The 22127-nt window shown below is 38.4% G+C and overlaps 1 protein-coding gene across 2 annotated transcripts in view; it reads left to right on the plus strand.

Annotated features, from left to right (window-relative positions):
* The window catches only part of LOC130911785 (copine-9), a 116360-nt gene that overhangs the window by 89272 nt on the left and 4961 nt on the right, over nucleotides 1–22127 (plus strand). For both annotated transcript variants that reach the window (XM_057829311.1, XM_057829310.1), the window contains 11 exons: nucleotides 247–350; nucleotides 940–1044; nucleotides 3910–3951; nucleotides 7968–8043; nucleotides 8773–8826; nucleotides 10193–10254; nucleotides 10501–10547; nucleotides 10892–11073; nucleotides 13730–13857; nucleotides 17230–17332; nucleotides 18050–18107. In XM_057829311.1, coding sequence (XP_057685294.1) covers nucleotides 247–350; nucleotides 940–1044; nucleotides 3910–3951; nucleotides 7968–8043; nucleotides 8773–8826; nucleotides 10193–10254; nucleotides 10501–10547; nucleotides 10892–11073; nucleotides 13730–13857; nucleotides 17230–17332; nucleotides 18050–18107 — 961 coding nt within the window. The remainder of the gene's footprint in view (nucleotides 1–246; nucleotides 351–939; nucleotides 1045–3909; nucleotides 3952–7967; nucleotides 8044–8772; nucleotides 8827–10192; nucleotides 10255–10500; nucleotides 10548–10891; nucleotides 11074–13729; nucleotides 13858–17229; nucleotides 17333–18049; nucleotides 18108–22127) is intronic.

Consider the following 22127-nt stretch of genomic DNA (forward strand, 5'->3'; position numbering starts at 1 on the left):
CAGTGTAATATATGCACTCATTATGAATATGAAGCTTGACTGGTTGCCTGCTTGAGAATTTGCATCTCCATTATACAACTTTAGCTGTGACAATTGCTTTGCATTCAGTAGGAGTATTGAGTTATAAATTGGTGTGTCTGTGTAACAAAGCTGTAGTCTCGAAAATAAGTTAAAAAATAGCAGGTTGCTGTCTTTGAAATCAAATTCCATCTTAAATGATGAGAAATATTTTTCATCTTCTCTCAGGATATTGCTACCATGCAGTTGTGTGCCAACAAGCTGGATAAGAAAGACTTTTTTGGCAAGTCAGACCCCTTCTTGGTTTTCTATCGCAGCAACGAAGATGGAACGTGAGTATGAGAAGCCTCATGGGCTACTATTAGCTGTGCAACAGAAAACAAAAGATTTGGCTCTACATAAATCATTGTTATTTATTAAGATTGTAGTACTCCATAGGTGAAAGATTCCATTTCTAATTCCCGGCATGGCATACAGTGTATTAATCAAAGTCACATGAAGAAATTTCTTTCAGAAATGTTTGTTTGTTCACATGATTACAGTAATTTATTTAAAACAATTCTGTTTCCAATTTGAACAATTAAAACAAAATGTGTGGACATGGTGACCATTAAATTTAAGACCAATAAGAAAAAAAGTTTTTACTCACAGAAGCTTAAACCCCTTAAATAATCAAACCAACAAAAAACACTATGACATGTGGATAAATATTGTTTTAAGTTACCTCCATCTGTATCAGTTGTTTATCATTCTGATTCAAATAAGCCATAGAGACTAATCTCAAATGTATTTATCTACGCAAAACTCCATCTGCTCATGTCTCCCAGACATACTGACGTAAAAACAAATGTGCGATTATCTTCAACAAAGAAAATGAACTATTTTGTCTGTTTCTCAACGTGTTTGCCATTTTTTGGTCAGATTCACCATCTGCCATAAAACAGAAGTGATCAAGAACACACTAAACCCTGTGTGGCAGCCCTTCACCATCCCTGTTAGAGCTCTCTGCAACGGTGACTATGACAGGTCAGAAAACAGCTGCCAGAATAATGCATAAATGCATGATAAAAACTGCATCCTAAAACAGTGGCTGTTTTGATCTTGCATGTATTTTATGCACGTATCATTCCCTCCATGCACTGATGAAGGTACCCTCAATACATCGGAGGCGGACTTTGGGATGACATCACCTGTTGCCGGGGCGGTGAGAATAATGCCAGCAGTCGGTCATGGTGTCCTGGGGACCAGCGCTGGTGTTATTAAAATCGCCTCGGTTCTCCCATCACACTGTGCATTACATTGACATTCTGACTGTGCCGAGCAGATAGCCACTTGCAGACAGGTGCACTCTGCATATACTTAATGTCTTCAACGAACGGCTCCTTTTTATCTGCTCTTGTCCTTGTGGGAAAACGATCATAGTATTACACACCTAACCGTGTGAACTTTGCATTAAGCTGCATAGTATTTGAAATCATTTTCCACACCAGTAAAATGAAACAGAAATCCTCAGATGATGCAAATCTTTCAACATGTGATATAAACTGGGTGCCGCTATCATGCTGTGTTTTTCCCCCCCAGCCAGTTCAAGGCAATAGGCAGGGAAGAGCAAAATTACTGGGGGTTATTACCGGCATATTTTGCATTTAGTGTCCTCCAGAGATTCCACTGTTTTCCATGAGGGAATAACTATAATATTAGCAGTTGAGCTGAGTAAGCCTTATAACCGTCTAACAGTAAAACATCTACAACTGTATGGCATGAACAACAATTAACAAATGTGATTTTGTGCAAAACTTAATGGAGTGTGCAATTTAGAAAAGGAGATACAGGCAAAGCTAGCTGCATACTAGCAGTACAAGGATCATGAATTACAATGCATTGTTAGTTTACAATTGAACTCGTGAGGAAGATATGTTTCACCATCAGAGTTTGCAAGCAAATATACAATTGTGTGCCTTCGAAAGTACGTCTGTCAAGTTCAGAACTACAGTGACATTTTTCAAGTGTATCCTGCAGTGAGGGCATAGGAGCATTATCAACCTAAAATGAAAACAATACATCAACAAGGAAGACAACAACAGCAAAAATATCACCGGAGGGTAAATGTTGGGCACATGATGTTTCAACAAGATGACTACGGGACTCAAAACATCTTCATAAATTGAAACTACTATCAGGAGAATTTGGGCTTAAAAAAGAAAAAGAAATTGCCAATATATTCTAAGAATTAGATGACTGGAACATATATCTGTTCAGTGACCAATAACATTAACAATTTCTTATGAAAATTGGGACTTCTAAACTAGTGCTGTCAAATTGATCACGTTAACGGGCGGTAATTAATTTTTTTAATTAATCACATTAAAATATTTGACGCATTTAACGCATGTGCGGAATGACCCGCTCATGCATTACCACAAACAAATTACAATGACGCTGTTTTTTCACATTGAGAGCTAAAAGGCAAAGTAAGGCAAGTTGAAACAGGCGTTCATTGGACCGCGCCGTTTATTGGCAACTCCTTCACAACAAACATAAGTATCATTTATTAAAAGCACAACAAAAATAATATTCTTATCTCTCAAAAAAAAATTATGTTCACAAAAAGAAAAGTGCTTCAATCTGTATTAATGAGGCCCTATTCTCACACAGTTAAACAACAATGCAAAGAACTGGCATTCCCAATCAAAATAGCTATGCAAAATACCCATAAAACTCAGACTTTGGTCAAACTCTATTCAAATATTTCGTTTAGCTCAACAAATACACTGGATGGCAATATTTAGTCACAATATACAAACTATCAGAGGTCTCGTACGTTGTGAAGCCAGCAGTCAAATGAATGTGAATCATAATAGACCCAGTCTAAAAAAAAATTTTTTTAAAAACGGGAGCTACGGCGTCAGACAAGGGACAAAAAACACTCATTGCCTTGATTCCTAACTACTGTAATTAAAAAAATCGCCATTAACACCTTGTGGTGTATTTCAATCACTACCTTACGTAGTTAATGACACTGTGGAAGAACGGCAGGGATCCCATGTGATGTCACCGCTCGGCGACGTCAACAATTGCGAGCTACTAGTTTATGTTTTGATTGAAAATTTTACAAATTGTATTAAAACGAAAACATTAAGAGGGGCTTTAAAATAAAATTACTATAACTTGTACTAGCATTTATCATTTAAGAACTACAAGTCTTTCTATTCGTGGAGCGTGGATCCTTTTAACAGAAAAAAAATGTTAATAATGTTAATGCCATCTTGTGGATTTATTGTTATAATAAAAAATATATATATACAGTACGTGTGTACAGTATGTGGACTGTATAGATCCACAAAGAACACTGGCCATGCTGTATGACAGACCTCTTTGTATTTTTAATTCCTCTCAAGTTCAGTTAGCTCCATGTCTTTCATCACCCTTATTCCTGTTGAGGTTCATTTTAAAAGTATTTCAGTCTTGCAGTCTGGGACAGTCTTTTTAAGGCCATCTGTGGCTAGCTGCTCATTCCCACTTGGTTTCTCCTTTGTCTGTTGTTGGTGTGTGCAGTGCAATCCCTTTTTGTAATTTGCCATAAATCACCATGCTGCCAACCAGCATTTTTTTCTTCCTACAGTTGGGTCCATCGGGTTTTTCAAAGGGTGACTCGGTGTCAAAAAATATATGACGTTTATGGCTAGAAAAAAAAAAAACATGCAAGCCTGTTGAAATAATCCAGGGTTACACTATTTCTTTCAGCACTACTTGTGTTTCTGTAGTAGGTTTCATTGACACGCTCAGTTTGCTTGTAGTGAATTCTTTCCTTATTTCTGCTTGCAGAGCAACACCTTGTTAAATCATTTAATTGTGCTGTCGCATTCATGAATAATATGTTCTGTATTTCAGGACTGTAAAAATAGATGTCTATGACTGGGATCGAGATGGAAGGTAAAAGCATGTCAACTCTATTGAGAATCATACTGTTATTGATACTGTTTTCTTTGATCATTTGTTTCGGGGGAAAAATGACCAATATACAACACTAAATTAACTTGTGATGGTCATTTTGTCTTGAATTAAATGTATGTATTCACTTTCTAGTCCTTAATGAGACTCATTGTATTTATATCATAGATGCTGTAATTGTTTTCCTTCATACAGCTTCAAGCATTTTTATGTTAAATTCTACTGGTTTGGTGTTAGTGCATAGTGCAAGGTGCAATGGGCAGGCTGGCGGAACTATAGTTTTTAACACAAAGCATACAGTGATTATTTAGGGTGGAAGACTTTTTTTTTTTTCCGCTACCGGCCACTTTTCACGTAAATACAGTAATTATTGTTGTATTTCCCAATCTAAATCTATAATAGTTTCAGTTTGTAAAATGAGCAAAAGTACCAATCCTGGTATTCTTTTTGTTTTAACCATCCCAACTGACCTTACTTGCATTTCTGGGCATATATACTGAAACGTAACACAAAGTGACAATTGAACAAGAGGGAAAGAGGAGGGAATACGACAGGCCCACTGAAGATTTGAATAAGGTTGACACTTTGGGCTGTATTTCTGTGTCTAGTACAGGTCTAGACTTACCGCGTCTTTTGCGCCCGGTAGGGAGTTGTGTCAGATCAGGTTTTGCATTGTTCGGCGACGCATGCAGTCTGTTAAATTTGCAAGAGGGCATTTAGTGCTGGTGGAGGTGTGAACAGCACCGACCTTTTCGCACCAATGAATGGGCTTTTTCCCATACCCTTTAAGGGTGGCGGATTTGTGGCACACTGCTCTTCCTAGACAAAAAGAAGAAAGTGGTCCGTTGCAGTGTAAGGTCAACGTGCGCCTAAAATAAGGAAATACAAGCAGACCTCATGGACAGATGATGTAAAGTTGAGAAGGGGAGATCACAGATCATTGGCGTGAGTGCCACCTCGATAGCTCATTTTGGTGTGTAACAATCCTACGACCCACACCCCCAGCTGTGTTGAGACCAGTGGGATGATTTTGAAACTAAAATAATGATGACCAATAAGGGAATGGAAGATGAATGAATGAATGAATGAATGAATAAGGATGATAACAATGGATTCATACAATGATTCAAAGGGTCCCATATACAGTGGGGTAGAGATGTCCCGATCAATCGGGTCCGATCACGTCATTTTCAAAGTATCGGAATTGGCAAAAAAATATCGGACATGCCTTTTTAATTTTTTTTTTTTTTAATTTTTTTAATTAAATCGTTTTCTAATTGTATTTAACGTTACAGACATAATGTGTTACACTCTTCCAGCATCTTTAGTTTAAGCTTAAGGTAGAGTTATCAAATTTATCGCGTTAACGGCAAGAATTAATATTTTTTACATTTATCACTTTACAATATTTAACGCAATTAACGGATGCGCTGCACGACCCACTCACGCATTGTCACGTTCAATCTATAATGGCGCCGTTTTACCCATACAGTATGTAGAGCTAAAAGGCAGCGTAAAATGAGTAGAGAGAATTTTGGCAGCCTTTGAAGCCTTTTTTTAAATGGCTAAAGCCTTACAATCCCTCTCCCAACAATTAGAATAATCGTGGGAAGCAATGTGTGGAAGAAAGGTAGTGGTAGATCTTTTTCTTAATACCCTATGTTATTTCCTGACGCAGAGAAGATATATCAATTGGTACCACTGCACTTCCCATCATGCATTTGGGCAGAAGTTAAATGGCTACAGTATCATTTACTGAAAGCTCAACAAATACACGAGATGGCAATATTTAGTCACAATATACAAAGTCATATTTATTCATTCATTCATTCATTTTCCATGCCGCTTTTTCCTTTAAGAATTACAAGTATTTCTATCCGTGGATCCCTCTCACAGAAAGAATGTTAATAGTGTAAATGCCATCTTGAGGATTTATTGTCATAATAAACAAATACAGTACATATATACTGTATGTTGAATGAATATATTCGTCCAAGTTTTATTCATTTTTTTCTTAATGCATTGCCAAAATGTATATGATCAGGAAAAATTATCGGGAATGATTGGAATTGAATCGGGAGCAAAAAAAAAAACAATCGGATCAGGAAATATCGGGATCGGCAGATACTCAAACTAAAACGATCGGGATCGGATCGGGAGCAAAAAAACATGATCGGAACAACCCCACAGTGGGGCAAATAAGTATTTAGTCAACCACCAATTGTGCAAGTTCTCCTACTTGAAAAGATTAGAGAGGCCTGAAATTGTCAACATGGGTAAACCTCAACCATGAGAAACAGAACGTGGAAAAAACACAAAATCACATTGTTCGATTTTTAAAGAATTTATTTCAAAATTAGAGTGGAAAATAAGTATTTAGTCACCTACAAAAAAGCAAGATTTCTGGCTGTCAAAGAGGTCTAACTTCTTCTAACGAGGTCTAACGAGGCTCCACTTGTTACCTGTATTAATGACACCTGTTTTAACTCATTATCGGTATAAAAGACACCTGTCCACAACTCAGTCAGTCAGTCACAATCCAAACTCCACTATGGCCAAGACCAAAGAGCTGTTGAAGGACACCAGAGACAAAACTGTAGACCTGCACCAGGCTGGGAAGACTGAATCTGCAATAGGTAAAACGCTTGGTGTAAAGAAATCTACTGTGGGAGCAATTATTAGAAAATGGAAGACATACAAGACCACTGATAATAATCTTCCTCGATCTGGGGCCCCATGCAACATCTCACCCCGTGGCGTAAAAATGATAACAATAAGGGTGAGCAAAAATCCCAGAACCACACGGGGGGACCTAGTGAATGACCCACAGAGAGCTGGGACCACAGTAATAAAGGCTACTATCAGTAACACAATGCGCCGCCAGGGACTCAAATCCTGCACTGCCAGACGTGTCCCCCTGCTGAAGCCAGTACACGTCTAGGCCCGTCTGCGGTTCGCTAGAGAGAATGTGGGTGATCCAGAAGAGGACTGGGAGAATGTGTTATGGTCAGATGAAACCAAAATAGAACTTTTTGGTAGAAAGACAGGTTCTCGGGTTTGGAGGAGAAAGAATACTGAATTGCTGAAAGAACTTCATACCCATTGTGAAGCTTGGGGGTGGAAAGATCATGCTTTGGGGCTGTTTTTCTGCAAAGGGACCAGGACAACTGATCTGTGTAAAGGAAAGAATGAATGGGACCATGTATTTTGAGTGAAATTCTCCTTCCATCAGCAAGGGCATTGAAGATGAGACGTGGCTGGGTCTTTCAGCATGACAATGATCCCAAACACAAAGCCAGGGCAACAAAGGAGTGGCTTCGTAAGAAGCATTTCAAGGTCCTGAAGTGACCTAGCCAGTCTCCAGATCTCAACCCCATAGAAACTCTGTGGAGGGAGTTGAAAGTCTGTGTTGCCCAACGACAGCCTCAAAACATCACTGCTCTAGAGGAGATCTGCATGGAGGAATGGGCCAAAATACCAGCAACAGCGTGTGAAAAGCTTGTGAAGAGTTACAGAAAACGTTTGGCCTCCGTTATTGCCAACAAAGGGTACATAACAAAGTATTAAAATGAACTTTTGGTATTGACCAAATACTTATTTTCCACCATGATTTGCAAATAAATTCTTTAAAAATCAAGCAATGTGATTTTTTTTTTTTTTTCCCCCCCCCAGTCTGTCTCTCATGGTTGAGGTTTACCCATGTTGACAATTACAGGCCTCTCTAATATTTTCAAGTGGGAGAACAATTAGTGGTTGACTAAGTACTTATTTGCCCCATTGTACATTGTTCATTCAAGAAAGAAATATGTCACGATATACGGCTGGTGTATCTCTCTGCCTTCACCCTCCACGGACACTAGACAACCTCTTTGGCGCCATAAAATAGAGCAACTTTCAACCACACAATGGAAGCGCAATCCATGTATGAAAACAGAGCCCTTTGTCTCAGATTTTTACGTTTGGCTTCATGCTTGCCTATGTGTGTTGTGTGTCTTCAGCCATGACTTTATAGGCGAGTTCACCACAAGCTACAGAGAGCTCTCTCGGGGACAGAACCAGTTCAACGTCTATGAGGTGAAACCCAAGATATTGTTATTCAAATGTTACTAAAATAACACAGTCGTGATGCCACTGCAAGGCGGTCATGGCGCAGTAGGTAACTCAAGTTGTTCTGGTACCAAAGTGTCAGCGGTCTGATTCCTGGCTTCGACTGCCCACTGTCGAAGTCTTTTTGGGCAAGACATAGTACTCTAATTTGCTCCCAGTGGGCTGGAAGCGCCTTGCATGGCAGCAACATCATTGGTGTATGAATATGTGTGTGATTGTGAACACGTGAAAAGCACTTTGTGACCCCTATCTGTGAGAGGCGCTGTTTGAGTTGAGTGTGTTGGTTAGTTGTTGTAATTATGTAGTCATATGTAGTACTGTTATTAATCATGTGCTCCTCCATAATTTGAAAATGGATGAAATATACTGTAATAATGTTTTCAGGTAACCAAACACAAAATATATTTAGAATTATTTTGTTTACTCTTATCCATCTTAAATGACAGGATCCATGAAAAAAAAGAAAAAGAAACGTGCAAAATGTTAATTTACGCTAATCATGTATGGATACTGACAATTGATCATTATTAAGATAAGCCAAAAAAGCATATTTACAGTAGCTGCTTTGATACAGTATAATATCCGTTTTGATTTTCAGACAGCCACTATGACAATTGTTACAATAATTTTTATTTTAAACTGGTGTGTGCCGGTCATGTACAGGAACCCAATTAATTCAGCCCTTTTTCCCCTCAGGTTTTAAATCCAAAGAAAAAGGGCAAAAAGAAGAAGTACATCAATTCAGGAACTGTGAGTCTTGCCACCTCCCTGCACTTGCCTGTTTGTTAGGCAACAGCTGCTCATCTGTCAGGACATGTGTATAAATTCTGCTGAAGATAAAATATAAAAATGGCAGCTGGATGTAGGAGTAGTGCCATTCTGCTTGTTGGCTACTCGAGAGGTGCCTTTGAGCAATGCACATTTCCTATCTCTTAGCTCTAGTGGTGCAGCATTGTTTACAGTGCTTTTTTTTTTTCTTTCTGAATCTCCTCTGTCTGCATGCGTGTGCGCTCGTGTAATGTGTGACGCAAAGTGCTCAGTAGTGTGTTAGGTGAATTCCCTCTTGACAGGTTTTGAAGTATATTATAAATTATACGAAATTATTGGCTTTCTGTTAGTTCCCATGTTTTTTTTTTACCTTTACCAAATACAGTGGTACCTCTACATACGAATTTAAAATTTTTTCGGGACCTGGGTTGTAAGTTGAAATGGTCGTATGTCGAGCGGGATTTTCCCATACAATACATAATTCATTCAATTAATTTGTTCCACAGCCCAAAAACCTACATTAAATCCTTCATAAATATTGCAGGTACAATTACAAATACATAGCAATTAGACATAATAAAACAAATACATTATAAACAGAAATTGGAATAATAATAAAATAATAATAGTAATCTAACAAATCGGGTTCTAACGGGACGGTTGTGTTTTGCATGCTGTTCCTGAACAGACTGATGAGTGAGAGAGAGAGGTGCGGAAGCGTTTTTACTTTTAATTTTCATGTTCTATTGTGGTTGGCGGACAGTTTTGTTTCACAATTCTGAAATAAATAAATAAAACCCTGACGAAGTTGTTGACTTCTTTGCCGATGTTACTATAATAATAATTGTCATCTTAACGTATAAAGACGTATAAAGGAGGAGGACCTTCGAGATCGTAGACATATTCCATCATTTCCATCTTAATTTCAATGGTAAGCGTCGCCTTTTTTCCTTTTTTCACCACCTGCACTAACCTTCTTAGGACACATGTTGATTTCTCTCACAAGAAAATCCGCCGTGCTTCCGACTTGTAGAAAAACAATGAAATTGCCACGCTGTTGTAAATCGTCGTATTTCCAGCATATCGTCATATTTCGAGACAAATGAAGAGTCAAATTTTACGTTGGATGTCAAAAGCATCGAATGTCAAGGTTTTCGTAGGTCGAGGTACTACTGTGTCTCTTACATTTCATTCTCTTCCAATGTCCGATACGTCATCTGGCAACATGTTTGTGTTTGTTCCTTAACATTGATACAATTGCTCCCCTTTCCATCTTCTGTTTGCGTTTTACCTTTATATTTCAATGTGTGTATGTGTGTGTGTCTCTGTCTGCGTGTGTGAACACAAGGTAACTCTGCTGTCCTTCAAAGTGGAGTCTGAGTACACCTTTGTGGATTTCATCCGAGGAGGGTGAGTAGAATAATTATTAGATTCCTCACACTGTGTCAATGCCACCCTATTGGTTGTTTAAACTGTTTGAACTGCGGGCGTGTACATGTGTGCATTGTGCATACTCGTTCACAATTATATTTTTAACACTATATATTAATATTATTACATGTTTATTTTTTTCAATGTGCTGTAATATTTACTTGTACATAATATTGACTTTTTTTTTTTTTGTTCCTCACACTCCTTTTGTTTGGATTGCACCAGGACACAGCTGAACTTCACTGTTGCCATAGACTTTACAGCATCAAATGGTAAAATACTTAAACCCTCTCACATTGCACTCTGGCATAGCCGTTAACCAATTTATAGATTGTGTACAGATACTGTATGTGCTGCTTCTTCACAAGGGCTGCTAAATCGTATATAATTTGTTGTACCCCGTCTCTTGCCCATAGTCTGCTTGCATAGACTCGAGCACACCCATCCTAAAGATGATAAGCGGTATAGAGAATGGTTCGGTAGCTGGATAAATGGATGTTTATGTCGAAGCGGAGTTTTGTTTGTTGCTGCTCCACTTATATCTAAATAAAGCAACATAAATGAATGTATTTATTTTTCTTTCCCCTTAAATTTCTTTTGTGTACCTACTTGTAAGGTAATCCATCTCAACCCACCTCGCTCCACTATATGAGCCCCTACCAGATGAACGCATATGCCATGGCCCTGAAAGCAGTGGGTGAGATCATCCAGGACTATGACAGTGACAAGCTCTTTCCTGCCTATGGCTTTGGAGCTAAAATGCCCCCTGATGGCAAAATCTCTCACGCGTTCCCACTGGTAAGACAAACACAAACCTTTCATTTGCCTGTGGAGGACAAACACACCCATGCACACTCACACACACAGGATGTGGTTTAGAAGAGTTATTGGTGCGACAGCAGCTGGCCGAGAAGTTGTGCCCATGTGCATACCAGCAGGAATCTCACAGCATCCCTTTAACTTGGCTCCAGCTTCCGCTTGGCTCTCCAGACAGCACCCACTTTGTCATCAAAATGTATTTTACTTACTGTACTGTATATATCATGTACCTACACCGTTTGTATCAATGGTAAATTCGCCTGGCTTCGGCACAGGGAGAATAGGATCGATTCCCACTCAGTGGCGGTGTGATTGTGAGTGCAAACGGTTGTCGGTCTCTGTATGTGCCCTCGACTAATTGGCAAAATATTTAGGGCGGGGGTGATCACAATTTTTTGCTCAAAGATGTACTTTTCAAATAGACAGCCTCCCACGACCTACCTTTTTTGGCGGGGTTGGTGTGGGGGGCTCAAGAAAACTCAGCAACAATGTATGTTGCGAGTTACTAGCTTGTTAGCTTTGCTGCAATTGGAGCCGTTGTTTGAGCATGCACAGTGACCTAAGTGTGGGTAAAACAAATAAATAAAACTCAGACATCATTTTACTGGCTGTCCTGTTTATCAATCAAGTGATGGGATGGATGATAGGTTTATGTCTATTTGTTTTTCCCAGTACAATTCAACTTTATTTGTCTAGCATTGTATTGCCTCAGGACGTCAGTAGCAAATATAGCACAACAAAACATAATTAAGCCTTTTTGGCCTGAAAAAGATATATTTTTATTGTTTATGTATTTATCTTTTTTAAATGCCATGATGTACCCACACTAGTATTGCGATCGACTGGTAGCTTGCGATCGACATAAAGAGCATCCCTAGTTTTGGTGTACATACTCTGTCTTTTGCCCAAAGTCAGCTAGGGTATGATCCAGCACCCTGTGACCTTGACAAGACTAAGCGGTGTCAAAATGGATGGATGGATGGATGGATGGATGGATGGATGGATTGTATTACTGGATAACCCAATGAGTTGTATGGAATCACAGGACTGCCAAAATTAAAAAATAAATGAGCAAATAAATGAATAAATATAAAGAGAAATAGATAAATTATTTCATTTATTTCTCTTTGTATTTATTTGTTTATTTATTCATTCATTTATTCTTTCAATTTCGCTTTCCTGTGATTGCACACAGTTGGAGTCAAGAAAAAACAATCCATCCAGCCATCCATTATCTGCTGTTTACCTGTGGTCGGGCTACTAGAGCAGCAGCTTTAGCAGGAAAGCCTAGACTTTCCTCTCCCCAGCCACTTCAACCAGCTCCTCCAGCAGGCTCCCAAGGCGTTCCACAGCCGGCCGAGAGACATAGTCTCTCCAGCATGTCCTGGGTCGTCTCCAGAAAGGCGTCTGGGAGGTATCTGAACCAGATGCCTGAGCCACCTCAGCTGGCTCCTCTCAATATGGAGGAGTAGCGGTTCAAGTCCCTCTCAGATGACCAAGCTTCCCACTCTATCTCTAAGAGAGAAACTCATTTCGGTCGCTTGTATCCGGGATCTTGTTTTTTCGGTCACAACCCACAGCTGGTGACCATAGGTGAGGGTAGGAACGTAGATGGACTGGTAAATCGAGAGCTTCGCCTTTTGGCTCAGCTCCGACTTCACCACAATGGACCGGTGGAAGGTCCGCATCACTTCAGACGCTGCACCGATCTGCCTATCGATCTACCGCTTTCTTCTATCCTCATTCATGAACAAGAACCCAAGATACTGTACTTGAACTCCTCCATTTGGGGCAGGATCTCATCCCCGAAGCACCCCCCACAGAACGCCTTATCCAAATCCGCAAAACACACGTAGACCGGTTGGGCGAACTCCCATGCACCCTCGAGGGCCCTCCAGAGGGTGCAGAGCTAGAAAAAACAATGTCATACAAAATAGTTCAACAAGAAAAAAGCAAAAATATTAGAAAGGTGAAAAAGCATGAATACAATCGACTCCCGGATGCTGTTTGCCCATAATCATCACACACCCTCAAGAATTTCAAACTGATTTTCGCCTCGGGTCACATTTTAGTTATTGCTTTCCTCAGAGGGCTATTACAACTTGTAAGCCACATAAATGCATAATCCGATCATCACATATCACATATCCACAATTGCTTCTGTGTTTGATCTTTTTTAACCATGTCAGTTCTAAAGTAAAAAATGATTTTAAAAAATAAATAAATAAAAGTAAGTTTATGTTACGTAAGTCACGTAAATAGAATGGGAATAGAATAAGTAATAGATCTAGGAAAATGGTCTGTTGACTTGTACCGCTACTTTAATTGTATGCGGTCTATGATTTCTGGCACATAATATCACAAAAATAGCATTAACAACAATAAACTTTTGCTCTGTTTGGTAATGTAATGTAATGCCGTTAATGCTGTTTATTTGCATCTATTATTGTTATTTGGAATTATTCTTTCTGTTGAAGCAATCGTCATTCTCAGAGCAAGACTATCAATGCATATATGGTATATTTTATGATTATTAGTAAGGACCAGGACAGTGAACTTCATACAAAAGAATAAAAAGGATTAACTTTGAGGCGAAAATGTGCTGCCCATCACGATGCATTGTTTCATTTTGTAGGGTGGCAACAGTGATAATCCAAACTGTGTAGGCATCGACGGGGTTATGGAGGCCTACTTCCAGTGCCTAAGAACAGTGCAGCTGTATGGCCCGACCAACTTTGCACCCGTTATCAACAAAGTGGCGAAGTGAGTACTTGTTGAGGCTTTGAGGGGGGATATATAGATATATATATATTTTTCTTTTTACAAAAAACAGTACGAATGTACTGTAGCACACTAGATAGAAATGTAAACGCATTTGCTGATCTTTATTATTTTAAACTAGGTGGAAATGTCAACTACCTGAATGGCCAAATTACAAATTAAAAGGACAGATCATTCCTTACTGCTTTTTCTCCACAAACCCCTTGTCAGTTTAATGCAATACTGTTTCAGATCGGTGTAATTATTGTTGGCTTGTGTGCAATATTCCTGTAGTCTTTTTTTAAATGTTGGGAAAGTCATTTTCTACATGAACTGCTTCAAACTGTAGTTCACAAATTTTAAAATGAACTGTTTATTTCAGAGTTCATAATTCAAAATTTTTCACTAAACTTCAAAGTAAAAAAAATAAAATAAAAAGGGGGGGGGGTCCATTCTTTCTTTTCCCCAATATGTGCTGCAACCTATTATTGACAGAGTCGTTATAGAACCAGAGACAGCAATTATTTTATCCAATTTAACACTGAAACTGTATCAAATTCATCTACGTATTCAATTTCAAATCCGCGTTGGAAATGACCTGCTCGTAAAACTCGCATAAATGTTGGTACTGGGCAGGTGTTCTGTCAGATTTTGCACCTCATCAAAAAATTGCAACTTTGCAGTTCTGCGCATACGCATAAGGTCTCGAATGGACACGAATGCAGCGATTCCAAAAATAAACACCAAAATCTTTCAGTAAAGAAAGGAAAATGTACTTACGTTTGTTCATAGATGCACACACAGGAAAGTTGTCCTTGCACATATCCTACCATGCGGCTGTGCTCAACTCAACTGTACACCGCTCTCTAACCATTGACGTCTTCCTTGTGCCGTTATGCATTTATTTAGGCCGTATTCATGTTGCACATGTATGTTCATGATATAACTTGTTTATTTATAACAGGGGTCCCCAAACTATTCCACATCGGGGTGGTTGCTGGATATCTTTTTAACAAAACAGGATGACACATTTGCACCAATCTGGTACATATCTCACAAGTGTAATTAGTTGATTGTTATCAGGTGCTGCTTGTTTTAGCAGAAATCTCATTGGTTAAGTGGTCTGCTCGATCGGTAGGAACAAAAACGAGGACCCACAGCGGCCCCTGAGGACCGGTTTGGGCACCTCTTGATTTAGCACCTTTGGATAATATTAAGTCATATGCACCACCATAAAAGCTGAGGAAGCAAAATCTGACAGAACACGGGGTTTCGAGAGCTGCCGTCTCCTGTGTCCATGCTGCCGTATTCGCTAAAACATCACAGCTGTGACAGCAGCTTGGGTTGCCAGGTTGGATAGTTTTCCACTATGAAGGTTTTTTTTTTTTTTTTTTTTTTTTTTGTAGTGTCTTTAGTAGTGCTGTCAAGCAGTTATATTTTTTAATCGCAGTTAATCACATTTTTTGCATAGTTAATTCATACTTAAGTCACTTTTTTTTGCAAAAAAATAAATAAATAAAATGATTTCTGTCCCATTATTTTATCAAATTTTAATACTAGTGCCGTCAAGCGATAAAAAGATCAGTCGCATGCTGTCCATATATCTTATATAATTCAAATTTAACCCTTAGAAACAAGATTTGGGCAACTTTGTAAAGATAATTTCATCCATTTTCCCCCAAAAAACTCAAGTTTTAAATAAAAGCATGTCCGCTTACAGTTCAGAGATCAAAGGTTCAAAGTACAGGTCCTGTGTGGTTTCCATTTTTTGGTACAGTCCATAACACTGTTATTTATTTATTTTTATTTTATATACTTCACATTTCTATATACATGTATACCTTAATAAAATATAACATTTGTTGTCATTGTTCTAATATTATTTGTGAAATGGATTTCCCCAAAAAGTTGAAAAATGAGATTAAATAAACTCACCAAAATGCTTGTCTCCCAAAGCATTTACATACTTCATCTGTGCATGTCAGGGGGATTTGCGCCAGTCAATCCACCTTAGAAAGCCACATTTTGAAAGTTACGTTTTGCCTGAGAACGTGGATTTCACCCCGACCCTCCGAAAATGGTGAGCTTCAGGCACCCGCAAAAGGAGCGCGAGCTGCCTGGAGCCTCCATGCTGGAAGTTCTTGTGGTTCTCAAAAATATCCACGTTACTTCATTCCATACGTTCATTCACAGTTCATGTGTGTGTTGCAGCACAATAAATGAATATAAATGTCACAATCTGCCTCAGAGTGCCACATTTTGGACTATGACACCCAAAGTTACCGTATTGGCCCGAATATAAGATGGTATTTTTTGCATTGAAATAAGACTGAAAAAGTGGGGGTCGTCTTATATTCGCGGTCTAGACGTTATACCTATTCACGACGCTAGATGATGCCAGATATCATTGAAACGAATGCTGAACTTGAGGAGTAATGTTCTGTCATGGCAGATCTCAGCTACTCTCAAGTTTAACCAGTTTGCATTATTTCATTGCAATGTTTTTCCTTATTCAGATTTGTTTCAAGACTACAGTCACTTTGATGGTTAATGCAGTTATTGCAATTTTGTTGTTTTATCACAATAGATTGGTTTATTTACATTTCAAAAACCAGAAGCCATTCGTTTACGAATGTGATTGCACTTTAGTTTACATATTTAAATGTTCAGATATTGAGATTCGAATGAGGCAAAATAACATGCTTTTTCTCTCAAATATATTGTTATAATCATTTGTTTCAGATGTACTGTAATTATTTTCTTTATAAAAATTAATTTGGTGTTCTAAAAGTCTTTTTTTCAAACTTGAGTCTTGAAAAAGAGGGGGTCGTCTTATAATCAGGGCTGTCTTATATTCGGGCCAATACGGTACTTTGCGCCTGACACTTGGAATCCACCCCGATTCTCTGTGTGCTTTTACCTGCACATAGTGCGTGTCTGTTGGCCCTAGAGCTGTGCGTGGCACTAGGATGTTCATTGCCTTATTTTCATCCAAACATGCTCGAAAACGACCATGATGGGTTTACACTCTTCACGCCGCCTCAACATGCCCCATATTGGTCATTAAGATCCTGAATGAAGTTTTGCCTGAAAAGCAGTATTTCTCTCTAGCCCAACTCTTAAGGCGAATGGGGCTCAACTTAGGGCTTGAACTCATGAACGAGGTTATGAACGCCGCTCACAACCGCTAGAATGAGCACATTCACAGTAATGTTCATAAGACAGAAATATGATGTGTTCCATTCATGTTTGCCCCAAATATGAACGTAATCATGAACGATCGTTCATTCAACGTGTTCATGCACACAGTCTATTATAGCTGAACTATTTTGTGTTGTTGTCTGTGTGCGTTTTTATGTTTGTGCGTTGTCCCAGCTGTGCATCAGAGATAACAGATGGCTCTCAGTACTTTGTCCTGTTGATGATCACAGATGGAGTCATATCTGACATGGTCCAAACCAAAGAGGCCGTGGTCAATGTGAGTAAACACGTTTACACAGGCATGTTTCCAACACATTTCTTCGGTTTGCCATAAATTCCAACAGACTTATCGCGCATGAATGATCATTCGACCCATGTTAGTCCCATACACAATATATTTCACTTGATAAAAACATGAGAGTATTTTGCTTTATGTAGTCAATGATCCCAAAAGTAATACTTATTGCTTCCGGTGTGACTTAAAAATAACATGAAAAGTATATCATAATTAACTGATTGTTTGACGGAAAATGTGCTGAAAGCACTCTGAGAAAATACATTGTGTCAAGGAAATATATATACTTCTGTAATGTAATTTTATTTCTATAATTGTAGTCAAATCATTATTCATCATTATTAGGGCACAAGCATAATGAAGTGCAAAGCCCTTTTGTAATGATTGTGTTTATGTCCATACAACTCACCAGTTTTTTGTTGTTTTTTTTGTTGTTTTTTTAGTGTGTACATTCTCATGAAAAGGAACTGCATATATTGAACATGAAAGCTTCTCTTTAGTTGACTCTGACATGTACACATATAATGGTGTTGTTACAGTGTGAAAGCTCTAGTCTTTTATAGGGCAATAAAATCTGTTTTGTGTTTGCATTTGGGTCTTCAAGTGTGATTACCACAATGTACAGTGTGTGCCCATGTACTATCACTGCTATCGCGAATGCTACAATATTTTCTCTCTTCTGTGCTGTCTCCTGTGCAGGCTGCATCACTCCCGCTGTCTATAATCATCGTTGGTGTAGGGCCTGCTGAGTTTGATGGTAAGTATTGCTTTTTAGTTTTGGCCGCCAAACCATTAGGAGAAAAAAAATGAACTACAAATTGCATGTCATTTTAGTTGATAATGATTAACATCATTACAATCCGTAATGCAAATGTGCAATCAGTGGTGAGCGGTAAGGTGATTACATCAATTCGAACTGATTGTTTTAATAAGGGATAGAAGATTGTTTTTCCCGCCATAATTTATTTTTAATGTTTTGCCTTTTGCATTGTAATAAATACATGTTAGTTTGCAATTACTATTTATAGCACAGTTACCCATAATTGCCCGTTTGCTTCAGTCAATTATGTCTATTCCTGAGGAGTGAAGTTGCCTTACGAAGATGTTTGCTTTGAATGTTCCACATGATCTACTCCTTTATAGTTTAGAATGAATGTATTCCAATTGCATTTTATTAGAGTTGTCCGATAATGACTTTTTAACAGATATCCCGATATTGTCCAACTCCAACCAGTTTGTAACCAGTTTGCATTATTTTATTGCAGTTTTTCCTTATTCAGATTTGTTTCAAGAGTACAGTTACGGTTAGACTTCACTTTGATGGTAAATGCAGTTATTGCAATTTTGTTGTTTTATCACAATAGATTGGTTTATTTACATTTCAAAAACAAGAAGCCATTCATTTACGAATGTAATTGCACTTTAGTTTACATATTTAAATGTTAAGATATTAAGATTTGAATGAGTCAAAATAACGTGCTTTTTCTCTCAAATTTATTGTTGTAATCATTTGTTTCGGATGTACTGTAATTATTTTCTGTATAGAAATTAATTTGGTGTTCAAAAATTATTTTTTCAAATTTGAGTCTTGAAAAAGATGGGGTTGTCTTATAATCAGGGCCGTCTTATATTCGGGCCAATACGGTATATCCCTGATCTCCCATCACCTTCTCTGCCCTCGGCGCAACGCGAGCAACATGTCTTGTTATACCGCTGCTCAATACCATAACTATAACTATATACGTAGTGTAGCCTTGAGTGCACCAGAGCTGGGTCAAACAATTCTCTGCTAAGACAGAGGGGGTGGGAGAGAGCGTTGTACAAAAAAAAGGAAAAAAATGTATATTTGAAATATTTAATATGTACGTTTTTAAGTATACAGTGGTACCTCTACATACGAAGTTGATTCGTTCCAAGACCTTGTTTTTAAGTCGAAATGGTCGTATGTCGAGCAGGATTTTCTTATAAGTATACATTATAATTCCATTAATTTGTTCTACAGCCCAAAAACCTACACTAAATCTGTTAAAAGTGCCAGGTTGTTTGCATGTTACGTGTTTTGGATTCCCCTGGTGGCGAGTTGCAATTTGTTGTTTTTATACTCAGGCATATTTTGGCCACCTAAAGAAAGCTAAGACCTACGTTCTCATTGAAAGAAAATATAAAAGGCAACGAGTTTATGAAGAGAAAGTTTTGGTCTGATTAATTTGGGATGGGCATCATTATGGTTCCATTATTCTAGTCACACCAGCTCAGTGCTTTTTTACAAAATTCTTAATAAATACTGCTATTACTATTGTTAAAAGCAATTACAACAGCAAACAGCAACAACAAAATCTTTTTTTCATCACCTGCTTCAACATTCTTGGAACTCATGTTGATTTCTCTCACATGAAAATCCGCCATGCGTCAGTCTTGCGAGAAAACAATGAAATTGCGATGCTGTCATGAATCGTCGTATTTTGAGCATTTCGTCGGATGTAGAAACAAATGGCGTGTCAAATTTTACGTCGGATGTCGAAAAGATCGTGTGTCGAAGCGATCGTATGCTGAAGTACCACTGTATATCGAGTAGAACATGATATTTAATCAGACAATGATTTAAATCAAAAACAAATATGTGAATGTAAAGTAAAATAAACTAAGGGTCATTCAGGGGCCCCTATGGTCCTGAGGCCCGGGACAACATACCCGGTTGCCCCCCCCTGTCGACAGGCTTGAGTATAATAGTTATGGTTATACAAGTAATAATTTCCAAGTGCACCTTTAAGGGTACTGGTAGTGGGGTAATGCCAATAAAATGATAGTCACGCAAATGATGCGGAGACTCTGAATATAAAGTAGGCTTTTGTGACATGCATGCAAGCAAAAAGGGTTTAGTTTCCACTCAGCTATACTGTGTAAGTTTAATGGCTTTCTGTTTCTTTATGTGCACCGTGACTGGCAATCATTGCTTATGCTTTTTGACCAAAGTCAACTTCGGTAGGTGTCAGCTCCATACAACCAAATAACCAGAATAATCTCTACAGAAAATTGATGGATGGAATATAAAAGGTAACATTTCACACTAGATCCATGCAGAATTCCTCGACAGGAGCAAAGAATCCAAAAATGGAGTGACCTTTGGTGATTAGCTACGGTTGCCAAGCTATAATTGACAATCTCTGTCAGAGAGAAAAGGGTGGAAAGTGATCTTTATTTCTGGTTGGGTTTGATTTCTCATGAAATTCAATTCCATGGTTCAAACAGGTCCAATTTTCAAGCAATACCAATGCATTTATTCGTAATCAAAGTGCCTTCACCCAATATGATGAGCCATAGTTTAGTTATTCCTTCAAAAAGCTTTGATTTAATTTAGTGACAAGTTACCCTGGCTTACCAACAGCTTTGGACCTCGATGATGCGACGGTTCGGTGATGTGTGACAATTTAAACTTCACTCCAACTCCAACTATAATATACGATATATATTGGATTGTCCTTTTCTACTAATCCTCAATCTCAAATACAGAATTAACAGTAAATGCAATCAGTCATGTCAGACCGTAGCAGTGGTTATTTGTGTGTGTGCACATTGGTTTCTACGTACATTATTTCATTACTATGATGTTTCCTAGTGACACTTGCATAACGGCACTGTCTGAAAAATGCTACAGTTGAACTGTGATCTGTTTTTACGACCACATTGGGACAAGCAGCTGTTTTTGCAATCAGCACCATATGCTCGGACAAGAACAAGGAAATAAATTGAAACGAATGCCTTTATTGTGTAATGCCTTTATTGTGTAATTTTTTTTAACTCCTGCCAATGAAGTACAATTCCTGTATAAAAATTATCATTTAATTTTTGCAGTAATGTAAAACTGCACTGCATTGCATTGATAGCTGTTTTTAAGATGCCCCTGTAATGTAGTTAAATTGCTGAGTTCTACAGTAGTACAAACAAAGATCATAATGATAAAAGATTGATTAAAAAAAACAAACTATTGAATTACAACCCCAATTCTAATGAAGTTAGGGATGTTGTCTTAAATAAAAACTCAACACAATGACTTGTAAATCACTACAAAAACAAGATATTCAATGTTTAAACTGAAAAACCTAATTGTTTTTAGCAAATAATTAATAAATTTGAATAATATGGCTGCAATGCAGACTGACCCCGAAATTCAACTATCTAGTGTGCGCTGCCACGGCTCAGCTCCGATGCGGACCACCTGCGATGCCCAATGCCCACTGCATACATCTCTCAAGCGGTCTGCACACCCGTGGACTCTAGACGCGCATGCGCAAAACAGAGGGAACTATGTGGTCAGATCAACACAAAATTTATAATTGTGACAGTATTTTCAGAAAAAAAACCACACATATGAGCCAAAAATCCACAAAGGCCAATAGTACAGTTTAGCCACAGTTAAATTCTGTTCAACACACACAAAAGCACACAACAACCCATGGACAAAACCCCCCACTACAAATCCACGCATGCGTGCACGCACACACACAAATATAGTGTAGCACTTGAAAGAATTGGCAGCGGAAATCAGCTTCTGCGAATCAGCACAGACGTCTAGCTCACTGTCTACGGTTTATTTTTCTCTGGTCAATCGTGATGTCAGTAACCCACCAATGGAAGCGTCGCATTGCTGCATCAAACGCACCAATTGGACGGTCGGGGCGCTGACGCATCATTGCAGCTCTGACAGTATTCCTAGTGATGCTACAATATTTTTAGGAAGAATGTCATTTCCTTTAGTCATGCTAAAATATATTTTATT

The sequence above is a fragment of the Corythoichthys intestinalis genome, chromosome 2, assembly GCF_030265065.1.
Source record: "Corythoichthys intestinalis isolate RoL2023-P3 chromosome 2, ASM3026506v1, whole genome shotgun sequence".
Classification (NCBI taxonomy): Eukaryota; Metazoa; Chordata; class Actinopteri; order Syngnathiformes; family Syngnathidae; genus Corythoichthys; species Corythoichthys intestinalis.